Source organism: Lipomyces oligophaga (genome assembly GCF_038497815.1).
Source record: "Lipomyces oligophaga strain CBS 7107 unplaced genomic scaffold V1516scaffold_6, whole genome shotgun sequence".
Classification (NCBI taxonomy): Eukaryota; Fungi; Ascomycota; class Lipomycetes; order Lipomycetales; family Lipomycetaceae; genus Lipomyces; species [Lipomyces] oligophaga.
In genome coordinates, this window is record NW_027117790.1 from 532,835 (window position 1) to 554,379 (window position 21,545).

Sequence of the window (21,545 nt, forward strand, 5' to 3'; positions counted from 1 at the left end):
TTACTTCTACTCCCCTTCCTGACGATAGCTAACCTTTCTCATTTCGCCCAGCGCTTTCCTTGCGGAAGAGAGCTCGTTCTCCAGCTTCAAGATTTCGACCTGCTGTTCCATTTCTCTGCGCTTGAACTCATGAGATGACAATTTCGAATAATCTACCTTTTCGCCAAACTCATTTTCATTGTAACCACGGGACTGCAAGATAGACTGGACCTGGTTTACAAGTGTACGGCAGGCGCCAGTGACAGCTTTACTAGCCGACTCAAGGCGATCCTGGGTTTTGGACATGAAGGACGCCTTCACACGTGACGCCGCGACAAGCTGGGCTGTTGAGGCAGCAACGTCGTTTGAGGCAACGATCAGCTGCTCGAGCGAGTTGTTTCCACTGACGACGCCGTCGGCAGTTTCTATCAACACATTCGTAGAAGTAGCAACGGCCTTAGCGGCAGATATGAGACCCTCGGTCCAGCGATTGTGTTTTTTATAGAACGCCGTGCGGGTACTAGTACCTTGACCCTGAGCAACGATTTCCCGCTGCGACTCGGTAGCGGCCTTGATAAGGGCTGCGACCGCGTTGGTCACAGCAACTGCGGCGGCAAGAATGGCGTCGTGAATCTTCATATCGAACGCAGACAGCTCCGGGTTCTTGGGCTTTGTCATCAGTTGGTTCAGCCGGGCAGCCGCTTTCGCAATCGCATCCGCCGCATTACTCATCTCCCGATCAACCAATTCTCCGATATCGCCATTCTCAAATAACCCGTTGCCCGGTCCGCGCCGACCCTTCGGTGGTGCAAAAGATTCAGCCATTTTACTCAGACGTTGAAGCAAAGTCTGAACATCCATGTTGTTTGTAATAACCCGGTCCGTCCGCTGATCGATCGATAGCGGCGCAAGTTTGTCGGAAAACAAGTTCGTGAAAAACTTCTCCGAAGCAGTGGCAGCGTCTCGCGCAACATTGACGATCATATCCGCTTGAGCCTCGTTGTTTGCAAGACGTGTTAGACCTTTGGCGTTAACAAGAATATCCGAAATTGCACCAGAAAACACAGCAGAGGTCTTGATTATTTCAGAGTGATCACCGTTGGGACCATCGGCAATGAAGTTATTAAACGCAGTAGCAAAATCAGTAGCAGCGGCAGATCCCTTTTCGATCATTGACAAAAGATAGTTTGGAGACGAGTTTTGGTTGCCTGCGTTCATCGGCGAATCCAGCTCGTAGACGGCATCTGACACTCGCTGAGCGGCAGATTGCAGAACAGCATCGATGATCGAGCTAAGCTTTCCAACATGTTGTGACAAAATGCCGTTGATTTCTCCGTCCATAGCGGCATCTACATCTCGTTGGTTCATCGTTAGATCGTTGAGTTTTACGAGCGCCTGGTCCATTCCAGCTTTGTAAACCTCCAGCTCTTCCTCCTTTTCCCGAAGTAACCTCTCGGTTTCACCATCGAATCCTTGAACTCGATCCGACAAGTCATCCAGAGCACGTTGTTTCGCGGCCAACTGCTGCTCAAGCTCTTCCATCTCTTTGTTATGACGAGCCAAAAGACTGGATAGCTCAGTGCCTTTGGACCGTTCACCTTGATCAAGCTGACGCTTAGCATCGTCAAGCTCGCGCTGGAGCCGAGCAACTTCGTCGCTTTGCCCCCCGCGTACACGATCTAGCTCTAACTTGGCCTTATCACGCTCGCGAATCATATCAGCCAAATCCAAATTCTTAGACTTGATTTCTTTTTCTAGTTTCTCTTTCCGATCAATGGCTTCTTGTGCAGATGCAGCACGGGCTTGAGCAGCCTTGTATTTAGCAAGCAAATCCATATGCTCTTTTCGTAGCTGCGAATACAATTTGGCAAGTGCATCATACTTTGACTTCCAAGTAGCCAGTTGTTCTTGCAAGGACTTGATCTGGTCATCTTTGGAAGCCAACTGCTGGCCGGTGGTATTGTTCAGCTGAGCAAGTTCATTTTCTAAAGCCTTCACCCGGCCATCATACCGTTCTAACATAAGCTGATCCTGGTCATATTGTCCCCGGAGAGCAAGCAATTCACGCTCAAGGTTAGCAACGTTCCCTTGGGCTTGTCGTTGCATTTGATCACGTAGAAGTTGCTCCTGTGCCTGTCTTTGCTGTTCAGCTGCCAACCGCTGCTGTTCCTCATACTGATGCTGCTGATCCAAGGCTAGCTGGCGTTGTCTCTGCATTTCCGCCTCACGTTGTGCAGCTAGACGACGCTGCTCGTCTTCATACTGCTGCTGCTGAGCTGCCATGGCCTGTGCCTGCAGATCATTTAAATCAGGTTCGGGAGTACCGTCTTCTAGGGCCGGTCTTCTAGGGAGCGCAGGTGCACGGTCGTCGTCATCATTGTCGTCCTTAAAGAGATCAGGCGGATCGATAGGAAGTTTGGGGATTGAAATCAAACTTGTAAGGTAGCGAAGATTTGAACACTCGTAGTAGAACTTATGTAGCCGATGGTGCTGGGCCTCGTATCTGATCCGAAGAGGTTCAAGAGCGTCATCCGAATTAGTGGAGGCGTGCATGGCACGAAGCATAGACGTGACGAAACGATATATTCCATACGACTCGTAGACAAGGCCCACTAAAGAAGAAATTCTACACTCGTTAGACGAACCAGGACGGAAATGTGAAAAAATGAGACGCTGGAACGAGTTGATCTGGTCTTGTAGATTCATGAGATCCGAAATGGTTTCATAGCCTTCATTAGGGTCATCGATGGTTTTGAGAGATATGTATTCTTCATATTCAAAAGTTCCTACAGTTGTTAGCACTTCATTTCAAACATAAATCCTAGGATCATGACCGTACCGTTGAATTCAGGATGATTCTTATGAAATCGCAGTTTGGACAGTAGGAAGTCGACATATTCTCGGATCAAAGGTCCATAGCCCTTCAAGCCTTCTCCCTGGATACTTCTCGCACAACTCTCTAGCCAACCGATTTGGGCCTGCGCTTCGCGAAGTGTGATCGGATGACCTTCTTGCAAAACACGATGGACGGTGATGAGTGCTTTAAAAGTCTGGATTTCGTCAGCCAAAATCGGCTGGATCTTTAGTGACGCCCAAAATGCCTCTGAAGAACGGTGATCCCATGTATATAGCACGCAACCTGGATGTATCGTTAATGATCGTTCATTAAATTGGCGAATACGACGAAATAATAGGAACACTGCTTGTAGTGGACATACTTCGAACATGTTTCCTCTTCGGAGCGGTTTCTTCGATTGAAGTCGCTTTTTTAATAGACGTTGCAAGATCAATATCAACTTTGCTCATGATTGATCCCTTGATTTGATTGATTTAAATAGATATCGATGAAATAAACCTGGACTAAATCAGGATTTCGCCGGCTGATACGGCTCCACACACGAACAAGAGCTGCTAGACAGAATTAGACGACCACGAAGCCGATCGGATCGCACAAAAATAGCGAATTATGCGAAACTGGCAACTACAAATGTAGCCAATCTAAATTCTCGACGAAACAAGATTTTGTTTATCGTCTAATCCTACCAAAATCTGACAGAAATCAACCAATCCAATCCTGTTCAGTTCTGACTTCACAGCCCCTCTGGTGTGGCGGTCCTCGTCTAATTGTCACGTGCCTGTCACGTTCCGCGTCATCGATTATGTAACACAGGTGTCAAGAGATGGAAATTATATGACAATATTAAAATTTTAATGATACAGATGCTAAATATAACTGAAAGCAGAGCCAAGGACAAGACCAATTTGCGACCGACTTAATCAGTTTTGGAGCGCTTGTGTTGCTTGACAAACAAGCTCGAATGGTCATGTAATTCATATAAAGTGACTGGCTTCCCATCTTTTGCCTTGCGCTGAACCTGGGTGATGGGTGAGATATATCCAGATCTGGACAGTCGTTTATCCATAAGAACTTCATCGAACGCTCGTTTGCGAACGACTTTCGAGAGAGCAGTAAGGACAAGGTTTTCAAAGGGCTTTAATAGTACAGCCATCGGCGCGGGTTGAGGTATGCTATGTTCTGACAATGTGCGCTCAAGTTCGTCGATGTATATATCAATCATATGGTATCGTATTCCGTCTGCTATACTTGTATCTTTTGGACTGCCATGGTTAGCCATCTCTGCAGTCATACTGGGGGATAATTGAATACATACTTTAGCGGATACCTTATCAAAATCTCGTTGAATTGGATCAGCAATGTCGAGTTCCAGTCGGATTCAATCAGCTTTTCGAACATGACAGAAACATATCTGCGGATCAAAAGATAATACTTGTCGATGCGCAAAACGTCGATGCTGCGCCAGTCACGCGTGATAGTCGCCCAGAACGCGTTCAAAAACCGGGTTGTGTTAACTTGTAATGAGCAGTCGAGTAATAGCGACGCCAGCCGGTTCGCCATAGCTTGCTGAACCTTAGGTCGGTCGGTCATCCACATGGCTAGCTGAGTCAACACACAATTTTTGGTCTGCGATTCTTTGCACAAATAGGCTACTCACTGTAATATAGGCCTTTCCAGATCTTAAGCATGTCTAACTCAGAGATCTCCTCATCAGTTTTCAAAAACGCAGACAACTGCTCTACACCGCTTTCCCGTGTAGGCCGCGCTACTTCTGTTTAATTAACCCGGTCAAACGTGCTTCGTTCGATTTCAACATACTATTTGCTGCAAGATGCTTGATGATATCTGCGAGCCCATACGCTTCTTGCTCTTCGTGATCTGCGTCCATAATGCGTCCAGTTGGTATACTTGATCGTCTGCAATTATAATCCTCTTCGCGTCAATCCTTAGACTGGCTTGTCAAGTTTGATTTGATTTTGCTTTGGTCCCTTCTAGGTACATTCCTACTAGAATCGAAAAATTTGAAACCGCGTCCTCGCGCACACACAAGTCCCTTTCTCCCAACCATCTGTAGAAGGCTTAGCATATAAGGGTTTAGAGGTGCCAAACAACAAGGAATAAGGGTTTAATGTTCTATTGTCAACCTTCTCTTATAGACCCCCCCTTTAAGGTTTCTAGTGTGAAGGGAAGAGCCGAGGAACTACTAAAAGGATGGAAATTTTAGAGAAAACTGACCAGAGGTAAACGTAACAATGTGCGATCTCGAGGGGAATAAGTTGCCACTAGGATTCCCGTAAAGAATAACTTTTAAGACTTTGCTCCACTAGAGCTTTAATTTAGGGCGATCAAAAACTTTCTTAACAAGAAATAACCGAGCACATGTAAGGAGACTGATGGCTTTGCCTGCATGGCAGCCACGTGAGGGCCACAAGTATTTTGCGGTACGTTTGAGGATATGGAACGGTGACACTTGTAATACGAGGTGTCGAGGGGCTATCAAATTCGATAAGATAGTTGGGAACTGTAGAAAATGACCGGAAAAAGTATGGAAGGTTTGGCTAAAAGCGCAAATAGTTCAAATCGCCGGATTTCAAGTCATTATTCCGTGTTGGGCAATTTGGACGATCTGACATTAAGAATATTTCAGATTTTCAAAGAGAACATTTCATATCACTGTAAAATGCCTTTATCGGCTTTTCTCATTTGATTTTTCGCAAGTTATTAAACAAGCTAGTGATTATTTTGCTTCTAATCGAAATCTCGGTCATGTCGCTAGTAATTGTGAGGCGATGGTACCATGCAATTGAAGCGAGACTACTGTATTCTTATCGCTGAGCTGAGTGAGCATTTCTCGGAGGCCCAATTAGACTCGATTGGACAAGTCAAATGGGTCAATTAAAATATAGAATTCAAAGGACTCATAAAGCGGGAGCATGGGGAGGCTGAACAACGATCTGGCTCGCATTTACGAGCGGAATACCGAGTGGACTGTATCAAAAGTTTGGTTCACAGCGAGAACTCATTTGGATACCGCAATCGGTACCAATGTAGGTCGACCATGAGCACACTGGAAAGGGAACGAACATTGAGATAGCTGGCGGACGATGGATTGGCATTGCTCGGCCGAAAGCGAATCGTTGAACATAACTGCACCTGTTCGAGCATATTAGTAAAAGCCTTTTTTATGAGCTAATGCGGTCTTAATGTACCTCGACAGGAACGTGAATTGATCACTTTCCGCATTATGTTTGGAAGTTTCTGCAGTACCGCAGTTCCATCGAGTAATCGTAAGTCTGTATATGCGGGGGTATTCTCACCCGTACTCCACTCGTGGACCAGATCTAGAATGAACTTTGTAACCAAACTCTTGTCTGTCAGACAACGGTCGCGCACTAAATTTGGTACCCGCAATGCTAGCAGTACAGCTTGGCGGGCCTCTGCAGCTTTTGTACTCGTGACGACGAAACCCCACTGTTGCAAACGCACCGAAAATTTCGTCAACCGTTCCTGCTCGTGCTCAGTCAGATTGATCAGTGGGACTGGCGGAGACAGCTCTACGCCTGCTGTTCCCAATCTCACACTTGAACAATATTCGGCTTGTAATCTTTCCACACGAATCCGTTCATCGGCAGCATGCTGATCCACCAATGTAAACATGTTTTCTGATATCCTAATCAGTATAAACTGCTTGTTGACCTGCCCAATAACGTACGCATTCTGCAGATCTTGCTTGCAGATTCGTTTATCATTGCTCTGTTCTTCCTCCGCAGCCTCGGTTCTGAAGATCGGCGGCTCCGCCATGCTCCCAAACTCGGCTGACGTCCATTCTTGATTTTGAGTTTCCGGTTGCGGTTCAACTTCCCCTAGTGCACAGTTTCTCGAACTGACGCGAGATAGTGCCAGATCTTGAAGTCTAGCTCGAAAGGAACTCACGGTAGGCAGAGCTGCATTATCACCAATGGACTCCAGCCTAGTAGTAGCAGTGAGACGCGCCCGTTTGGTTGGAGATGGCGTAATTGGTAAGAAACCATGCAGCTGCAATACTTTGCGTATACTTTGCAAAACCATTCCGCTGATCTCGTTCATGTTCTAGATTAGTACTGTGGTCAGTCATCGATGGCGACACAGAGAATCATGGAAGCATTACTGACCGATAAGCATTCTATTTCCTTTGCTGGATCTTGACAAAGTTCGTATCCGCTTACTTCAGCGGATATCCACAAAACAAACGCTGGTCGGCTATAACTAGTAGCTCTATCCGCTGATCGTCTGGGCAGAGAACTCTGGAGCAGAACATTTACATCTTGCAGCAATTCTTTGTTGATAAGTCGCCGGCGATTAATATCTAGAATAATGAATAATTAGAAAAGGTATGACTTTCCCTAAAATGGACTTACATATGAATTGGTGATCTTTGCCACGCACAAACTCTGTTGATATTGCTCCGTTCAACTCCACCCCCCCCTCGTTATATCCGAAGTCCACGAGCGCAGTCCCAGGGGCTAGCAAGTCCGACAGCATTGTCCACGGTGGAAACCGGAACTTGATCTCATTATTAGTGCGTAGAAGAATGTCGATCTCTAGTCTGGCTTTAGTATCAAATAGCAGAGATAATGCCAGAGCACGCAAAGCACAATTCAAGTTTTGCGCAGCTGTGTGTAGTTCGAGAACCAGTTGTTTCTGGCGAACTGGTCGGTTTCCAAACAAGTTGCGAACAATCACCTGAGTTCCTTGCTTTTGATGTTGAATGTCTTGGCCAAAGCAGATCTGATTCGAATTGTGAATCTGGATAGTGTAGCTTGACTTGTACGATTTATGACGAGACGAAATGACAAGTAATGAGTTAGCTGCTATTGAGGCGAGTGCTATATCGTGTTAGGAGGAACAGACAAACGAACGAGATGATCTGACGATTGATTACCTTCACCACGGAACCCAAATGTTTTGATATCGTCGAGGTCCTTAACAGAGCTGCATTTCGAAGTGTCTATTTGTTAAGACCTTCTCTAATAATACATCAAAGCAACGAATACTTACGATGTGAATGGCCAACAACCTTTAGATCTCCCGGATCAATGCCCTCGCCATCATCTTGCACGGAGAGACAATCGAGATGATCTCCAGACGTCTTTAAATTAATCTCAATTCTCTTGGCACCCGCATCGAGTGCGTTTTGAATAAGTTCGAGGGCGCATTGGACTATTGATGTAATCACTACCTGACTCCGTAACTTTTGAGTGAATTCCTCGTTGAGTTTGATGATCCGACGTCTGTCATTCGACTCCTGTTCCATTATGATGCATTTAACCCATCTGCCAAATAACGCATGCAAATAAGATATTCCGGTCAAAGTATACTAATTTTGAATCTTTCTAATCCTTCATACTTGTTTTCTTCTTATCTATTACTCTTTCAATTACTGCCTTTGGCGACGGGCCATAAATCAAATACTAAATTTCCTAGTCCCAACCGTATCGGGTTAGGCTTACGAATATCTACACAAGGAAAACGCAGAACGCAGTAGAGTAAACAACATATATTATAACAATCAAAGATCACACAGACAAATCTTCAATAGCCCGCTGCTGCTTTCTACTATCAGCAGCAGCAATACGCTTCATCTCATTCACAAAGCTTTCACCCCAATATGCTGCCGTATACTTGCTCACATATCTAAACAGCTTCTGCTGATTTAGAAGACGCAAGTCCTCGGACATTGTCATAGCGTCGTAGATGGAATCAGCCAATTCTTCCGTATTCCAAGGATTGACAATTATACTACCGTTCAATGATTGTGCAGCACCAGCGAACTCAGACAAAATCATGACTCCATGGCGCTTCTGCTGGCAGGCAATGTACTCATAGCTAACTAAGTTCATACCGTCTCGAGTCGAGCTCACTAGACAGGCATCCGAAACTGCATAAAGTGCGACAAGCTCATCAAAATTGACCGACTTGTGCATGAAATGGATTGGCACAAACTCGACCGTTCCAAACCTACCGTTAATTCGTCCAACGAGCTCGTTGACGACCGCACGTAAGTTCTGGTATTCTTCCACGTCTTGCCGAGATGGGACGGCGACCTGCACCAATACCACTTTACCGATCCACTCCGGATGCTCGGTTAAAAAAATTTCTAGTGCATGTAGCTTTTGTGGCACGCCTTTAATATAATCGAGACGGTCGACACCAACAATCAACTTCACGCCTTCAAATTTCGATTCCAGCTGCGAAATCCGCTTCTGTACGCTTTCCTTCTTGAGAGCCTCAGTGAATTTGTCTGGATCGATTCCGATAGGAAAAGTGCCGACTTCGACCATCTTGCCGTTGAACTCGACTCCATTTGGAACAGTAGGTAACCCGAGAATTCTTGAGCATGAAGAGAGAAAATGTCGCGCATAGTCATATGTATGGAATCCAACTAAGTCACAGTGTAATACACCGTCCAGTACCTCACGACGAACGGGCAAAATCCGATAGATCTCGCTCGAAGGAAATGGTGTATGAAGGAAGAAGCCTAGTTTCACATTTTTCTTAGTGGAGCCGATCTCCTCACGAAGCATAGCCGGCAAAAGCATGAGATGGTAATCATGGACCCAGACCAAATCCCCATCCGAAACGACATCTGCGATCGCTTTCGCGAATAGTCGGTTTGCTTCCCGATAGGCTTCCCAAGCCGATTCGTCAAAATTCATCTCGCCGGGATGGTAGTGAAACAGAGGCCATAGAATGCTATTACTAAATCCATTGTAATGAAGATCGGCAAGTTCATCTGAAAGAAAGACAGGCACACAGCTGAACTCGTCTCGTAGCTGCTTCACCATTCTGGGTTTCTCGTCGTCGGGCACTTCTAGTCCTATCCGATCTTAGCATTATCCTATACAAGTTTCCTCTCAGCAAAGACAATATTTACCAGGCCAGCCAAACCAAGTGAACGTGGTCGATTTCTTTAATCCGGATAATGCAGAGACAAGCCCACCGGATGACATGGTAAAACTGTACCCGCCATCTTCGTTGGCTTTGATTGTAATAGGCAGTCGGTTTGAAATAACGAGTAGATTTGCACGCGATTTTTCGGTCATTGTCATATAGTGTACTACTGCAATATACTACTAGTCACAGTAAAAGTGATATCTTAATTATTAATCGAAATCAATCCGACCCACTGTTATATATTCTTCGATTCCATGGAAGTATACATCAATACCATTTTATATGTGCGTTGTTGCATGCAAGCAGTTGAGCTCTGTATCACGTGATTAGATCAACGACAGCAGTGATCAGACGCGTCTGCGAGCTCGCATGTACGATCCAGTCGAACTGGAGCGACTCAGAACTGAGGTTGATTGAAAGCTAATATAAAACTACAGAGTGAATAGTAACGGCAAAATAGTTCATGCAATGGACGAAGATGAGATCGTGCGACTTTTTAAAATCGCGATTCAGCAGTCTGATCTGACTGTTGAGACATTGAACAGTATTCGGCGAACTGTCGCTAAAGATTGTGGGTTGGAAGAGGACTTTTTCAGATCGGCCGCCTGGAAACAGCGGTCAGCCGATCTGGCTGATGAAGCACTGGTTAGTGTCTGAGTTGGGAGTGTGTTCGATTGATGGTTCTAACCGGTTAGGCTGAGATGGATTCGAAGCCAAAGCGTAAGAAACGCTCTCGAAGAGCGTCTGGGAGCTCTGAGCATTCGACAGCGACGAAGCGTCATAAAACCAAGCAGAATCCGCGCTATCAGAAGTTAGGTCAGGTGGATTTTCCAGACCCAATTTTGGAGCAGAATGAGGACGAGGATGTTGAGAACGATGAAGATGGAAATGAGAAAGTGAAGGAGAATGAGGATGGGGATGGGGAGCAGCGAGATCGAGATCGGGTCATGATTGATCCTGAAGACAATTTGCGATTTGACAACCAACAGATAGGCGATGAACTTGTTGACAAAGACCCTTTGGGGAATCGGTCGAAGTATAACAGTGGTAGGTCTTCTGATTTAACAGGCGAATTACTAGCTGGTGGTTTGCTTGAAGTGTCTATTAACGATGCAGACGACTATAATATTGAAGCCAACCCAACTCCACCGCTCAGACGACGATCTAAAAAAGATACCAAAGCGAATGACAATGCTATCGAGCAGAAGATTACGTCTTTGAAATCTTGGATTGTCCAATGTGGAGTACGTAAAGTCTGGGCTCGTGAACTGGCGCCATATCCTACGGGGAAAGAACAAATCGAGCATTTGACAAACCTGCTAGAAGAGCTAGGCATGAAACCGCGATATAGTAAAGCGAAAGCCAAAAAGATTAAAGAGGATCGGGCGTTACAGTCTGAAGTAGAACAGTTACATTTAGACACCGCGAAATTACAAACCCATGATCGGACCAGAACTCAGACCGGGGGCAAGGTTACAGTCGAGTCGTCGACGGGAATGGTAAGCGACAAAGTTGATTTATCAGGTTTCATAACTAAGAACAAGACTTCTACATTCAATGCCGATTTCCTTGCGGATCAAAGCGATTCAGATTAACTAGATATTAGAGCTTCGTGTTTAGATCTGGGCTAAGACATTCTCTGCCTCCGATACATTGACGCCAGTGTTATCGGGCTCGATCCAAGTTTTCTCAACCACCCCGTTATTGATTAATATTGCCCCACGCTTTGATCGGTGGTTTCCAAAGAACTTCGAAGCATCAAAATCTAGAGCCAGCGCCTTTGCTAGCGCCCCCGATGGGTCCGCGTAGAACCCGACGAGCGTCGACTCCGGCGCAGTACCTGATAGCGACTTTGCCCATGCTGATGTTACAAACGCGTCGTTCCCAGCAATGATGTAGACGCCCGAAATGTTCTTTCCTGCGAAGTCGGATGCAAGTTTTAGATACCCGGGAGCGTGTCTGGCAGAGCAGGCGGGGGAAAATGCGCCGGGCACAAACACCAGTAACTTCTTGCCCTGAGCATGTTAATCCTGGAGGCGAGAGAGTGGGAGTGACTAATCGCTGAAGAGAAAACTTACCGAAGCAGTTAGATCGGAAATAAGATATTCATCGCCAGGTGAGTCCTTGTATACCGGAATTTCAGGAATTTTGTCTCCGATCTCCACGGCTAGGTGGGCAGATGAATGGAAAAGATTCGCAATTCGCGGACTGGGACGAGAAACCGATGATCGATAAATTGTTGAGAACAAGCTTTTCGACATTTTGTTGGATTGAATTGAAATGAATTGAGTTGAACTGGACTGAGTTTATAATCGGGTGGAAATATTGGGCTATTGTATAGAATAGGATGTGTATGGATGGGAATGTAAAATGTACGGAGGTATGGTCTGGATGCGGCGTCTGAAAATAGATTTGAGTATAAAAGATTCAGTACCCTGTTAACTAGTTTTAGTCAAGAATTTGGTAGAAATTATCTATAATCTGAGTAAGAAAATCGTATGGAATTGGATAAAATTACTATTTTAGTCAAATGAGATATTTAGATAGGATTACAACATCATATACACAAAAGCCTTAATATGTAAGCATCGGGACAACTGAGCGAGTGAAAAGATTCCGAATATTTAGAATTTAGTACAATCTACATTTTAGGATTTGACTTATGATATAATCGGGACCTAACGAGGAGAGCAAATTCAAAATGAGACAGAACTTTGTTGGAGTTGTAGTCTCGCAGGGGAAGATGGCAAAAACGGTGAAAGTGCGAGTGAATATTCCAGTTTTTAACACGAAATATGATATGGTATGAGAGTGCGTTCAGAATGCATGTCAATTCTGAACAGAAATGAGTAAAATAAGCTAACAAAAGTCAGATGATTCATAAACGACGGACGTTTCTTGTCCACGATGAAGGAGAGTTAACGCGAGAAGGCGATGTGGTTCGTATCGAGTCTACGAGGCCGCTGTCTGCGAAAAAGCATTTCGCTGTAGCCGAGATCAAGAATCCGCTGGGTGCTACGTTTGAGCAATACCGAGGTATTGGCGAGCTGGAAGAAGAATATGTACAGTTTCTGAAGACGCATAAACAGGTATCGTCGATACGTTCTGTCGCTTTGGATGAGGCATATCTACCTGTCGATAGCTGGATCACCGATGGCTTAGACCGTGAGCGGTTCAGCCATGATGTACTGCAAATCATCCACCGGCACCATGCTGTCCGCGAGAACCGGGAATCACAAGCGCTAGAGATTTTGAATAAGGCGAATGAAAATCTATTTCCAAATAAGGGGTTCTGGGCGGATCTCCGTGCGTACCGGTATTTGAAGCACTTGGGGGACACCCGTATCGCGGACGACCTGGTTCTACAGCAGATTCGGAACGACGTTGTGGAAACATATAAGCTAGAGACGTTTCCTGAATCCATGATTTCACCATCGACTATGGCGAAGATGAAGGCTAATCAATTCCGCAATAAGGCCATCCAGTTGCTTAAACAAGAGTATCAGAAAAGTCAACCTGATAAGGAGTCCATTCTTTCGTTATCCTTGTGATGTGATGCCGACTCGTTTGTATATAGTTCCTCAATAATCATCAATTATTAAATTTGAAATTTGATTCTTAGTTGGGCTCTAATTGCATAAAAACAGAACTTCGCAAGGATAGTATTTTGTTTTGATACTTTTCTGTTCGTCTGATTCACAAATTTGCAGCAAGGAATTACTGTCTAATTTAAGAATTAATTAGTTAAGTACCATTAATTGGGTTTTTCCAACGATTATATAATAATATGCCGGAAATTTCGAAGATTAAACTCAAGCAATCGATTGCATTCATATAGAGCGCTGTAGCCTTATTCTTGAGTATAATAGTCGATGAACTGTTACATGGAAATCTAGCAGAAATAGAAGTCGATTATTCGACTGCCGATGCTATTAGTAGAACTTTGCTTGTCAGCTAATTGGTTGGGGCTGATCAATACATTACAATCATTCAACATCAAAGATCGAAGTTCGAGTCAAGTCCGCCCTATGGAAGTCACCAGTAATCGTAATCCTGCTGGGCTAATACTATTTCAATAGTTTTGGGAAACTTTTGTAAATTATATTTGAGCAACTATTGCAGGAAATAGTATGACTGAAGTATTGACTGATTCAGTGGAGGTGTCTCTAGATTATACCTTATTATAGAATCGAGAAATTGTAAGAGAAACTTTTCCGAACGATCCAGTCAAATTCTCACCGATGGTTTATTGTTCAGCTTTGATATCAATAAATCATCAAAGCAAATATTGATTTTAAAAATAAATCATTAACTACTAGAGTAATATACATTCAAAGAATAAGATATACAATCACATCCATTAGATATACTATGCAGTCACAGAAAAAAACAATTAACAAGAAAAACAAGAAAAAAACATTGATAGATTATATGCGGAGCAAATCCAAATGCCAAAACAATGTAGATACATGTCAACTTTTCAAACTAGATTACTCTTGAAGACAATATCAGTGAAATCAGAAATATGACATTGATATAGTAATGCTATCGAGTAATAAGTCATTACCAACTCTTGTAGAGATAAAACTTTGCCATTTCATAGGAAGTCCAGCAGATAGCAGTACTAGGCATATTGGCAACAATGCGAGGCCTTAAGCCACGCAAAAAGCCCGAAAATCCATCACGTCGGTATATGATTTTGGCAGCGTCCACAAAAGAGCGGGAGTTTCTTATCTCAATGTCATTGGATGATCCCTTAGTCTGAAGAAGCGTTTTGACAACGTCGAGGGGAGTAGTAGCAGCTGCCGCGACAGCGCCAGCAAGGCCACCGGCGACGCAGTGGGTAAGTGGGTCGTATCTGCGGTCTGGATTAAGCACTTTAGAGAGAGCTTCGTAGGTTGTGAAGTTGAGGGCAGTCAAAGGCACGTTCATGAGAAGCGTGGTGGGGTAGGACAAGTAGAAGGCAGAGAAGCCTTCCGCGCGGTAGACCGAGCTTGCACAAGCGTAAATGTTTGGATATCGCGAGCCAGAAAGCTGCATGCGCTGCTTGATTACATCAAAAGGATTCATGAGAGCGTCGGAGGAAATTGTTGCACATGCGCCGGCTAACGATGTCGCTATGGGATGATATCCGGAACCTTCGTTGCCGCCGAAATATTGCTTTGTCACTTCATATACACCAAAGTACACTGCATGTGCTGGGCCAGCGCCAATAACTACTGAGGTTACGCCCCGCCAGAGTGCTCGTACTCCCTCGGTTGCTGAAATGCGAGAAATTGCATTCGATATCCCAGAGTATGATGAGCCGCCAGAGCTGATAATTTGCATACGGGTCTGAATATATCGTTAGAACTTTCTGTATATCACTACCGATTAAAAGAAACAAAGTAAAACCTCACCTTAATCGCATCTACTGGATACATAACTGAATGTTCCTGGATACAAATTAGCAACAATGCTGTTTTAAAGAATATACAAGTGTATCGCACTGATAGTACATACCATTATCCCTGCAAAAGCACCGGCAACCAGGTTCGACGCCAACGAAGTATTTTTTGGCAACGCCTCATAATCGTACTCGTCTTCTTCCTCTTCGATTGGCTGGCCAGGAGCAGTTGTATGTGGAGTGTGGATGGGTGCAATAGGTGCTGGAGTTGACGAGGATGGAGATGGGGATGATGAAGTGGATGACGAGGGAGACGCCGATGACGCTGATAACAAAGGCTGCGGAGGAGATTGCGTCGGCATGGCTCAAAATCGCAGCGACAAATGGAGACGTGAAAAACACGGCAACTAGAAAAGACAAAAATTCGCGAAAATTCGAGCGAAACGATAATGCAAAAAAATCAAGTCTCAGCAAAGCCCAGGTCGAGACGCGGCGGCGGTCCGCGGTGGATTAAGAGCAAAAAGATAAACGGTAAGAAAAACCGAGACAGGAAAGCAATCGCACGAGCGGGTAATGATAGATAAAATAATATTATACTGATAAAAATATTCTACGAAAAAAGACTGCTGGCTCAGTTATAAAATTTGACCTTTTTTCGTTTGCGTGCTCGTTATCGCCTTTTTTCCGGTAATTGTTTGGTTGAACAACTTCGCTGCTGATTCTTGACACTCAATACGAGCGCTCTATGCGGCGTGATTATATAATCATATTACATAATTACAAATTGCTTTCAAATCTATGGAATATGTGATACAATACCAGAAACCACCGTATTCTGCTCGATAATAATTATAGAATGTATAATAAATTCAGAAAAGTTTTAAATAAGCTCGGAATCTGCAAATTTACTATTCAGTCATCGACATAATATTTCTACGTTATATCCACTGTGGAGCAAATACTTTATCCCTCAGTCCGTCTATGGTTTGGTCCAATAGTTTTACTTAATTAGCTCAATCCTTACAATTCCCGTAATCCAAACAGATTATTTCCACAATGAACCCAGATCTACAATCAAACTCGCCGAAGCTCGTTCTCCGTTTCTATTCGTCAAGACAGTATGTCACGTGAGTAATCTGTCGATGAGATAAGATCGAGATTTTGGTGGAGATAGTGATCTGTGGGTTTTCAAGTTGTTGACAAGTTGCCTAATTAGGGTATATAGAATCTGATCAGAGCAAGTCAATAAATCAGAAAAGTTTAGGAATGCTGATATTTGCGAGTGAGAATTTGTAAAATTTTGTCAGACTTCCCTAGTCGGCAAGGCTAGCAATGAAGAAAGGAAACTAGCAGGTACAATATGCCATAGAAGTCAATTTCTGTCAGATGAGTTGTTCCGCTGTTTTAAGTTTAGTTTTTTTCTGCTATTAGCCTAGAAGTCTTTTGCAGAAAGAAAGCGAAACCTTTAAGATTTGGATTGTTCAGGCGATAGCTTGTTTAATCAAATGCACTTGAACGGTACTGATTGCCCACTAGTTCCTACATTTTGCTTCAATGTGCAGTCCAATTGAACTGATTCGATTTTCTGTTAACTGTCAGTTTCGGTATTCTGAACTCTTTGACCGCTGTGCTACCAAGCATTAAGCACCAACAAATATTGAATCCCGAATCTATTATATCAAACTAATTGTGAGGCAGCATGTATTCAAGCAAACACATATTTCTATGGTTGCTGGTGATCATTTGACAAATGCCATCTGTGGGATGCAGCTATCTAGTAGAGAGTAGAAAGAGCGATTAAAAAAATGGAAGCTATTTATTGCTCGATTTTAGCTTTCATTTTATAAAAAAACCATCTATTATTCGTGAGGATTTTTTGGATGAATCAGGATACAGAATCTTCGAATTGCAAACCGCAGATATTCAGTTTGAAAGCTGATTTGAAATCTATTTTTTACTAAAGAACACTTCGTTTACTTTTACTCGATGTATGAATAATTTAACTAGCGGGGAAAGTCCAACACCATACTCTACTATCATCGCCAGGAGCAAAATCCATATAGACTCGTACCTAATCTGATTATTAGCGGGTAATAATTTGAATTTATATGCAAATAATACGGATAATACGACAAGGAATGACAGTTATCTTAACAATAATTAGAAAAAACTGTCGATTACTTTGCAAAGTTGCAAAAAAATATGATTATCTATCCATACTCCATACCTGATATCACTTTAAAACCAAAACCAAATGCTGACCCTTGTGCTTGCTCTGAGCAATTGAAGCATTAGCAGCGTCGGCTTCGGCAAGGGCCGTGCGGGCGGCCTGTTGCGAACGTGCTCTGTCGCGGGCCGCTCTCCGCTGAGCCTGCATAAATTTCCATTCTTCCTCATCGACTATGGGCGTAACAACCTGCTGAGACACTTCGTGGTCTGTCAATTCTGGGTCGCGGTCATGGAAGTCAAAATCGAGTAGATCTGCACGTTCTATGGACTCTCCCGTGAGTGATCCTGGAATTGGAATATTTCTAGGTAGCTGTTCGCCACTACGCAAAAGCTCAAGCTGTTGCTGCTGGAGCACTCTACGTTCCCGTGCATGAACAGTCCGTTCGTGTCTGTTGCGGAGCCAGGCAGTGACAAAGCGATTTGTCCGACACTCTCGAGCGCCTTGCCAGCGACATACGAACTCACGCACGCCATGGACCTGGCGATAGTGTCGAGTGCAGTCATTATTACGGTGAAATCCAATTACATTCCAGTCGCAGTCCAGTTCAGGACATTTGTATGGCCGCTGCGACAGGGATGTGTTGGGTAGGCTTTCGACATGAGCGCGCATCTCTGTCGACGACGTGAACATTGATGAGCAGTGTCGACACCGATACGTTCGGTTCCGGCCAATCTGTCGTCGTGGCGTCCGATGAACTGGTTCGAGAATGATCTCTCCATGACTGTAATGGCGCTGTCGATAAGTTCGGTCGCGTCGAACGGATGTTGTTGGTGGAGCAGCAGTCAGCGGCAGAGGGAGATTGAGAGGCGATGGCTCATCGACAGTCATGTCCGCAAACTCGGATCCGTCTGATAGCGGTGTATAGGAGGAATCGGTAGTCGGCTCAGTATCTGCGGGACATTTCATTGTGTTGTCGGAAAGCCTGCTGTCCATTTGATAAGTGACAGAAGGTTCGTCAGGGCCAGTTGATAATGTCTTTACAACTCGAGATTGAGATATGATGTTGCTGCAGATCTTTGTTGAATCAGTCGATTGAAGTCTGGCTTCAGAGTGTGTCTTAAAGGAGTTTTCCTCGTGGTCGTTATTCTTCTTCAAAACTGAGTTTGAGAGTATTGGCTTGCCATGATTTTCTTGTTCTATCGGGTCTATCTGAACCGCATAATCTTGTGCTTGATGCTGACATTTTTGTTTCTCTTGCTGGGAGACATCTCGTATCGGCTGCTGGTATTCTTGTTTATGTTCTTCTGTTTGGGACAGCTTTGGTAGTAACTGTGGTTGCAACAGCTGCGATGACGGCTGCCAAATATAATTATCAGTTGGCTGATAAGAATCTACATGCTCCACGCGATTTGTGAGCTCCACATGCTTTGCCACGGCCGGATAAACATTTAAGAGACTTGTTTCATTCGGCATAGACAGTAACTCTGCTGAAGAGCCATCAACAAAGGACTGCATCAAGACATCGGTGAAGGTATCAGCCAACTGTTCTGCTTCATCGAGCGATAACCAAGCAGCGATAGCGGGTGGAAGCGCGTTATTCCTCTTTCCGGACGGATCACTATAGGATCGAGTAATGCCGGACCTAATTGGGGAGATTTTGAAGCTGCCATCAATCTCATCATCATGCTGGACTGGCGGCGTCATAAAGGAATCAGAGGACGATAACGTCGAAGATTCTGGTGGTGAGGTATCGAGAAAAGTATCAAGATTTGCATAGACCTGGTCGAAGGAAAGCATGCCGAGGTCCTGCCATTGCGGATCGAAAATCAGACGCTGCGAGTCTTCGGCCATAGTTACAATCTTACAATAATTCCAGATAAATATAACGTAGAAGAACGTAATGCAAACATAACTAAAACACCGAGCGGATCCTACGGTCCTATATAACCTAGATGACGCCTCCCTGGCAACCTAATTGGTAGCAAGTCGCAAGAATCAAAGGTTTGCTAGAATGCCGACCAAAAGGTTGACAAGTCCAGTCGATAATTACACCGGTCCGGCAAGATCCAAGCACGGTTACGCGCCACCATATTACGACATTGATACGGAGCTCCTTTCTGGTTGAATTGAACGTCCGTGAAAATACTAAACTAGCTAAAGATACAATTAAGGATATATAAATATATAAATATAAATATACATATAAATAGAAGGTAGTGTCTTTTCAATATTACGACGTAGTAGTCGTGCATTAAAGATTTTTCAATACCAAAATTACTTCGTAATCCCCGTCCAACATCTAAGCACTGCCCCGTGCGCAGAACTTATCGGCGACTGATAACAGCAACATCAACTATTATGTAATAAACCTGTAAAATTGCAAAATTATAACGAAGGTACAATCAATTATAACCAATCTCACCTTTTTTTGACTCTTTTCCCGTATTTAAGGAGCGTAATCCCGTACAATCCGGTGTTTTATCTCGGAATCCCGCGCGCTGGCCGCTTATCTCGAAAGCCGGTCCGGGACATGGCGTTCTCACGGACCAGGCGGACTGCTATCCGTTGATAACAAATCCCGGTCAATAGTTTCAGACTTCTGAAGACATATCATTATACGACCTTGTACTAATATGATCATAATCATTCTATTGATTACATAATTATCTTAATGTCACAATAGAATGATAGTCTGGCCCGTCAAAATCCTATTATGACGCATTCATAATATATTAAGTAACTTCATATGTTGATAATTGCATTTGACTAAACGACGGCTGCGATTGGACGAACGTTATGGATCCACGCCAATGATTCAGAATCCGCTCTAATCAAGTGAGGGATTTAGATTCTTGGCCAGCTAGCCAGTGACCTGCTATCGCGACTCATATCTGGCCGAATCAATAGGTCTCGGTGTTTGACGATGTGATTGATAGGGTTGGACGATATGATTGGTATAGCTGACATTATTGACTGAATATGATAAGACATGCTTAATTAAATATTTAAATTTTGTACTCATTTTGGTTGTCTTAATTGTATCTAAAATCAGTAGACCTAGCCAAATTTCTAAGGTTTAAACATGAAGGCAACAAGCGCTGGCCCGTTTGATGTCGGCATATCAATGGATACATATATATATATATATATATATATATATATATATATATATTTACATAAAGCACGTCGCAATGACATAAGATCTTGACATATGTAATCAAATCAGCTACGAAACGAACACAATGGCAGTCTCAAACACGCAGAAGCGCAGACTGTCATTAACGATACCTTTGCCCGACACCGATGGCAAACGACCGCGCACCGACGCCGAGCCAATCAGTAACTCAGCCAGGCTGAAACCGGTTCTGGGATATCTTATCCAAGATTGTCTAGCACATGTGGATCCCGAATCCGAGCCCATATCTACGACGACGTCTGATCTGACTTCGGCTGAGTCGCCTGCTTCTACCGGTTCGAACGGATCAAGTGGATCCACTGTCTCTGCCAGGTCAAGCGCCTCGAAGGCCACCACGGCTACCTCCACAACTACTGTCGATGAACCCGAAACGAATAGCTATCGAGCTATGCTGGCTAATCTGCAACAGCAGATCGACCAAGAAATTGATTACATTCTAGGCTTAAATTTTGAACCTGATATTCCTATTACCCCAAATTCGTTTAGTCCTTCTGAGCCGTTAAGTTCTTTGAATACATTTGATCCCTTGAATATCTTCAATTCTTTGGATCCTACTAGTCCCGTGGAATCGTTGACTTTTTCAGATTCTCTTGATTCACAATATTCTTTGGATCCATTGGATGTACTTGGTTCTCGTTCAACTGAAAAACTTACGAATTCACTGTCTGTAAACGGACTGTGGACCAAATACCTTGATCAAACTGATGAATTTGAGCAGGCAGAAGCTGAAATAACTAACAATATTGAAAAATTCACGGGGATCAGCAAAACCAGCGAAATAGCTGAAATTAACCATACCGAAATCAACTTTCATCCACCATGGAAGAACCCATTGAACCGAACGAAATCCAAAACGACTGAAATTGACATTCTGACCGACAAATTCAAAAATATGAGTCTTCACTCACAGTCGGACTTTGAGTATTGTTCTGCCGGTAATGACCAAGTTGTCGCCGATTTTGCGGAACGGTTTAGACCGAGCAGTAGATATGAATTTTAGACCGCAGAAACATACCTTACAGAA

General features: G+C 43.9%; 10 protein-coding genes across 10 annotated transcripts; 3 read left to right on the forward strand and 7 right to left on the reverse strand.

The window, feature by feature from the left end:
• Nucleotides 1-6: 6 nt before the first annotated feature.
• Nucleotides 7-3,285, reverse strand: V1516DRAFT_626897 (ANTH domain-containing protein; the record flags this gene model as incomplete). Its single annotated transcript, XM_066919768.1, has 3 exons — nucleotides 7-2,765; nucleotides 2,819-3,118; nucleotides 3,198-3,285. The coding sequence occupies 3 exons, from the start codon at nucleotides 3,283-3,285 to the stop codon at nucleotides 7-9; spliced, it is 3,147 nt and encodes a 1,048-aa protein (XP_066776188.1).
• A 467-nt stretch (nucleotides 3,286-3,752) lies between these two features.
• Nucleotides 3,753-4,724, reverse strand: V1516DRAFT_665466 (nucleolar protein,Nop52-domain-containing protein; the record flags this gene model as incomplete). The annotated part of the gene is made up of 4 exons (XM_066920676.1): nucleotides 3,753-4,098; nucleotides 4,152-4,434; nucleotides 4,494-4,607; nucleotides 4,655-4,724. 4 exons carry the CDS (start codon nucleotides 4,722-4,724, stop codon nucleotides 3,753-3,755), a joined length of 813 nt encoding a protein of 270 aa, XP_066776189.1.
• Nucleotides 4,725-5,855: 1,131 nt separating this feature from the next.
• On the reverse strand, nucleotides 5,856-8,129 carry V1516DRAFT_665467 (uncharacterized protein; the record flags this gene model as incomplete). The annotated part of the gene is made up of 6 exons (XM_066920677.1): nucleotides 5,856-5,989; nucleotides 6,046-6,925; nucleotides 6,988-7,181; nucleotides 7,234-7,701; nucleotides 7,758-7,823; nucleotides 7,874-8,129. 6 exons carry the CDS (start codon nucleotides 8,127-8,129, stop codon nucleotides 5,856-5,858), a joined length of 1,998 nt encoding a protein of 665 aa, XP_066776190.1.
• A 208-nt stretch (nucleotides 8,130-8,337) lies between these two features.
• On the reverse strand, nucleotides 8,338-10,021 carry V1516DRAFT_678504 (glycosyl transferase). Its single transcript, XM_066922762.1, has 2 exons — nucleotides 9,750-10,021; nucleotides 8,338-9,692 (listed from the first exon to the last, which is right to left on the reverse strand). Exons 1-2 carry the CDS (start codon nucleotides 9,922-9,924, stop codon nucleotides 8,392-8,394), a joined length of 1,476 nt encoding a protein of 491 aa, XP_066776191.1. The 5' UTR covers nucleotides 9,925-10,021; the 3' UTR covers nucleotides 8,338-8,391.
• Nucleotides 10,022-10,079: 58 nt separating this feature from the next.
• Nucleotides 10,080-11,594, forward strand: V1516DRAFT_472595 (uncharacterized protein). Its single transcript, XM_066919077.1, has 3 exons — nucleotides 10,080-10,414; nucleotides 10,465-10,813; nucleotides 10,886-11,594. The coding sequence occupies exons 1-3, from the start codon at nucleotides 10,238-10,240 to the stop codon at nucleotides 11,362-11,364; spliced, it is 1,005 nt and encodes a 334-aa protein (XP_066776192.1). The 5' UTR covers nucleotides 10,080-10,237; the 3' UTR covers nucleotides 11,365-11,594.
• V1516DRAFT_678508 (thioredoxin-like protein) lies at nucleotides 11,192-12,268 on the reverse strand. The gene is made up of 2 exons (XM_066922763.1): nucleotides 11,848-12,268; nucleotides 11,192-11,784 (listed from the first exon to the last, which is right to left on the reverse strand). Exons 1-2 carry the CDS (start codon nucleotides 12,028-12,030, stop codon nucleotides 11,386-11,388), a joined length of 582 nt encoding a protein of 193 aa, XP_066776193.1. The 5' UTR covers nucleotides 12,031-12,268; the 3' UTR covers nucleotides 11,192-11,385.
• A 202-nt stretch (nucleotides 12,269-12,470) lies between these two features.
• On the forward strand, nucleotides 12,471-12,855 carry V1516DRAFT_613630 (mitochondrial 37S ribosomal protein uS17m; the record flags this gene model as incomplete). The annotated part of the gene is made up of 2 exons (XM_066919317.1): nucleotides 12,471-12,572; nucleotides 12,643-12,855. Coding segments are annotated over 2 exons (315 nt in total), but the record flags the coding sequence as incomplete, so codon positions are not given.
• Nucleotides 12,856-14,057: 1,202 nt separating this feature from the next.
• V1516DRAFT_678512 (mitochondrial carrier domain-containing protein) lies at nucleotides 14,058-15,842 on the reverse strand. The gene is made up of 3 exons (XM_066922764.1): nucleotides 15,272-15,842; nucleotides 15,169-15,204; nucleotides 14,058-15,103 (listed from the first exon to the last, which is right to left on the reverse strand). The coding sequence occupies exons 1-3, from the start codon at nucleotides 15,515-15,517 to the stop codon at nucleotides 14,333-14,335; spliced, it is 1,053 nt and encodes a 350-aa protein (XP_066776195.1). The 5' UTR covers nucleotides 15,518-15,842; the 3' UTR covers nucleotides 14,058-14,332.
• Nucleotides 15,843-17,388: 1,546 nt separating this feature from the next.
• V1516DRAFT_665473 (uncharacterized protein) lies at nucleotides 17,389-19,176 on the reverse strand (the record flags this gene model as incomplete). Its single annotated transcript, XM_066920678.1, has 1 exon — nucleotides 17,389-19,176. One exon carries the CDS (start codon nucleotides 19,174-19,176, stop codon nucleotides 17,389-17,391), a length of 1,788 nt encoding a protein of 595 aa, XP_066776196.1.
• Nucleotides 19,177-20,676: 1,500 nt separating this feature from the next.
• Nucleotides 20,677-21,536, forward strand: V1516DRAFT_678518 (uncharacterized protein). Its single transcript, XM_066922765.1, has one exon. The coding sequence runs from the start codon at nucleotides 20,910-20,912 to the stop codon at nucleotides 21,519-21,521; it is 612 nt and encodes a 203-aa protein (XP_066776197.1). The 5' UTR covers nucleotides 20,677-20,909; the 3' UTR covers nucleotides 21,522-21,536.
• Nucleotides 21,537-21,545: the final 9 nt, after the last annotated feature.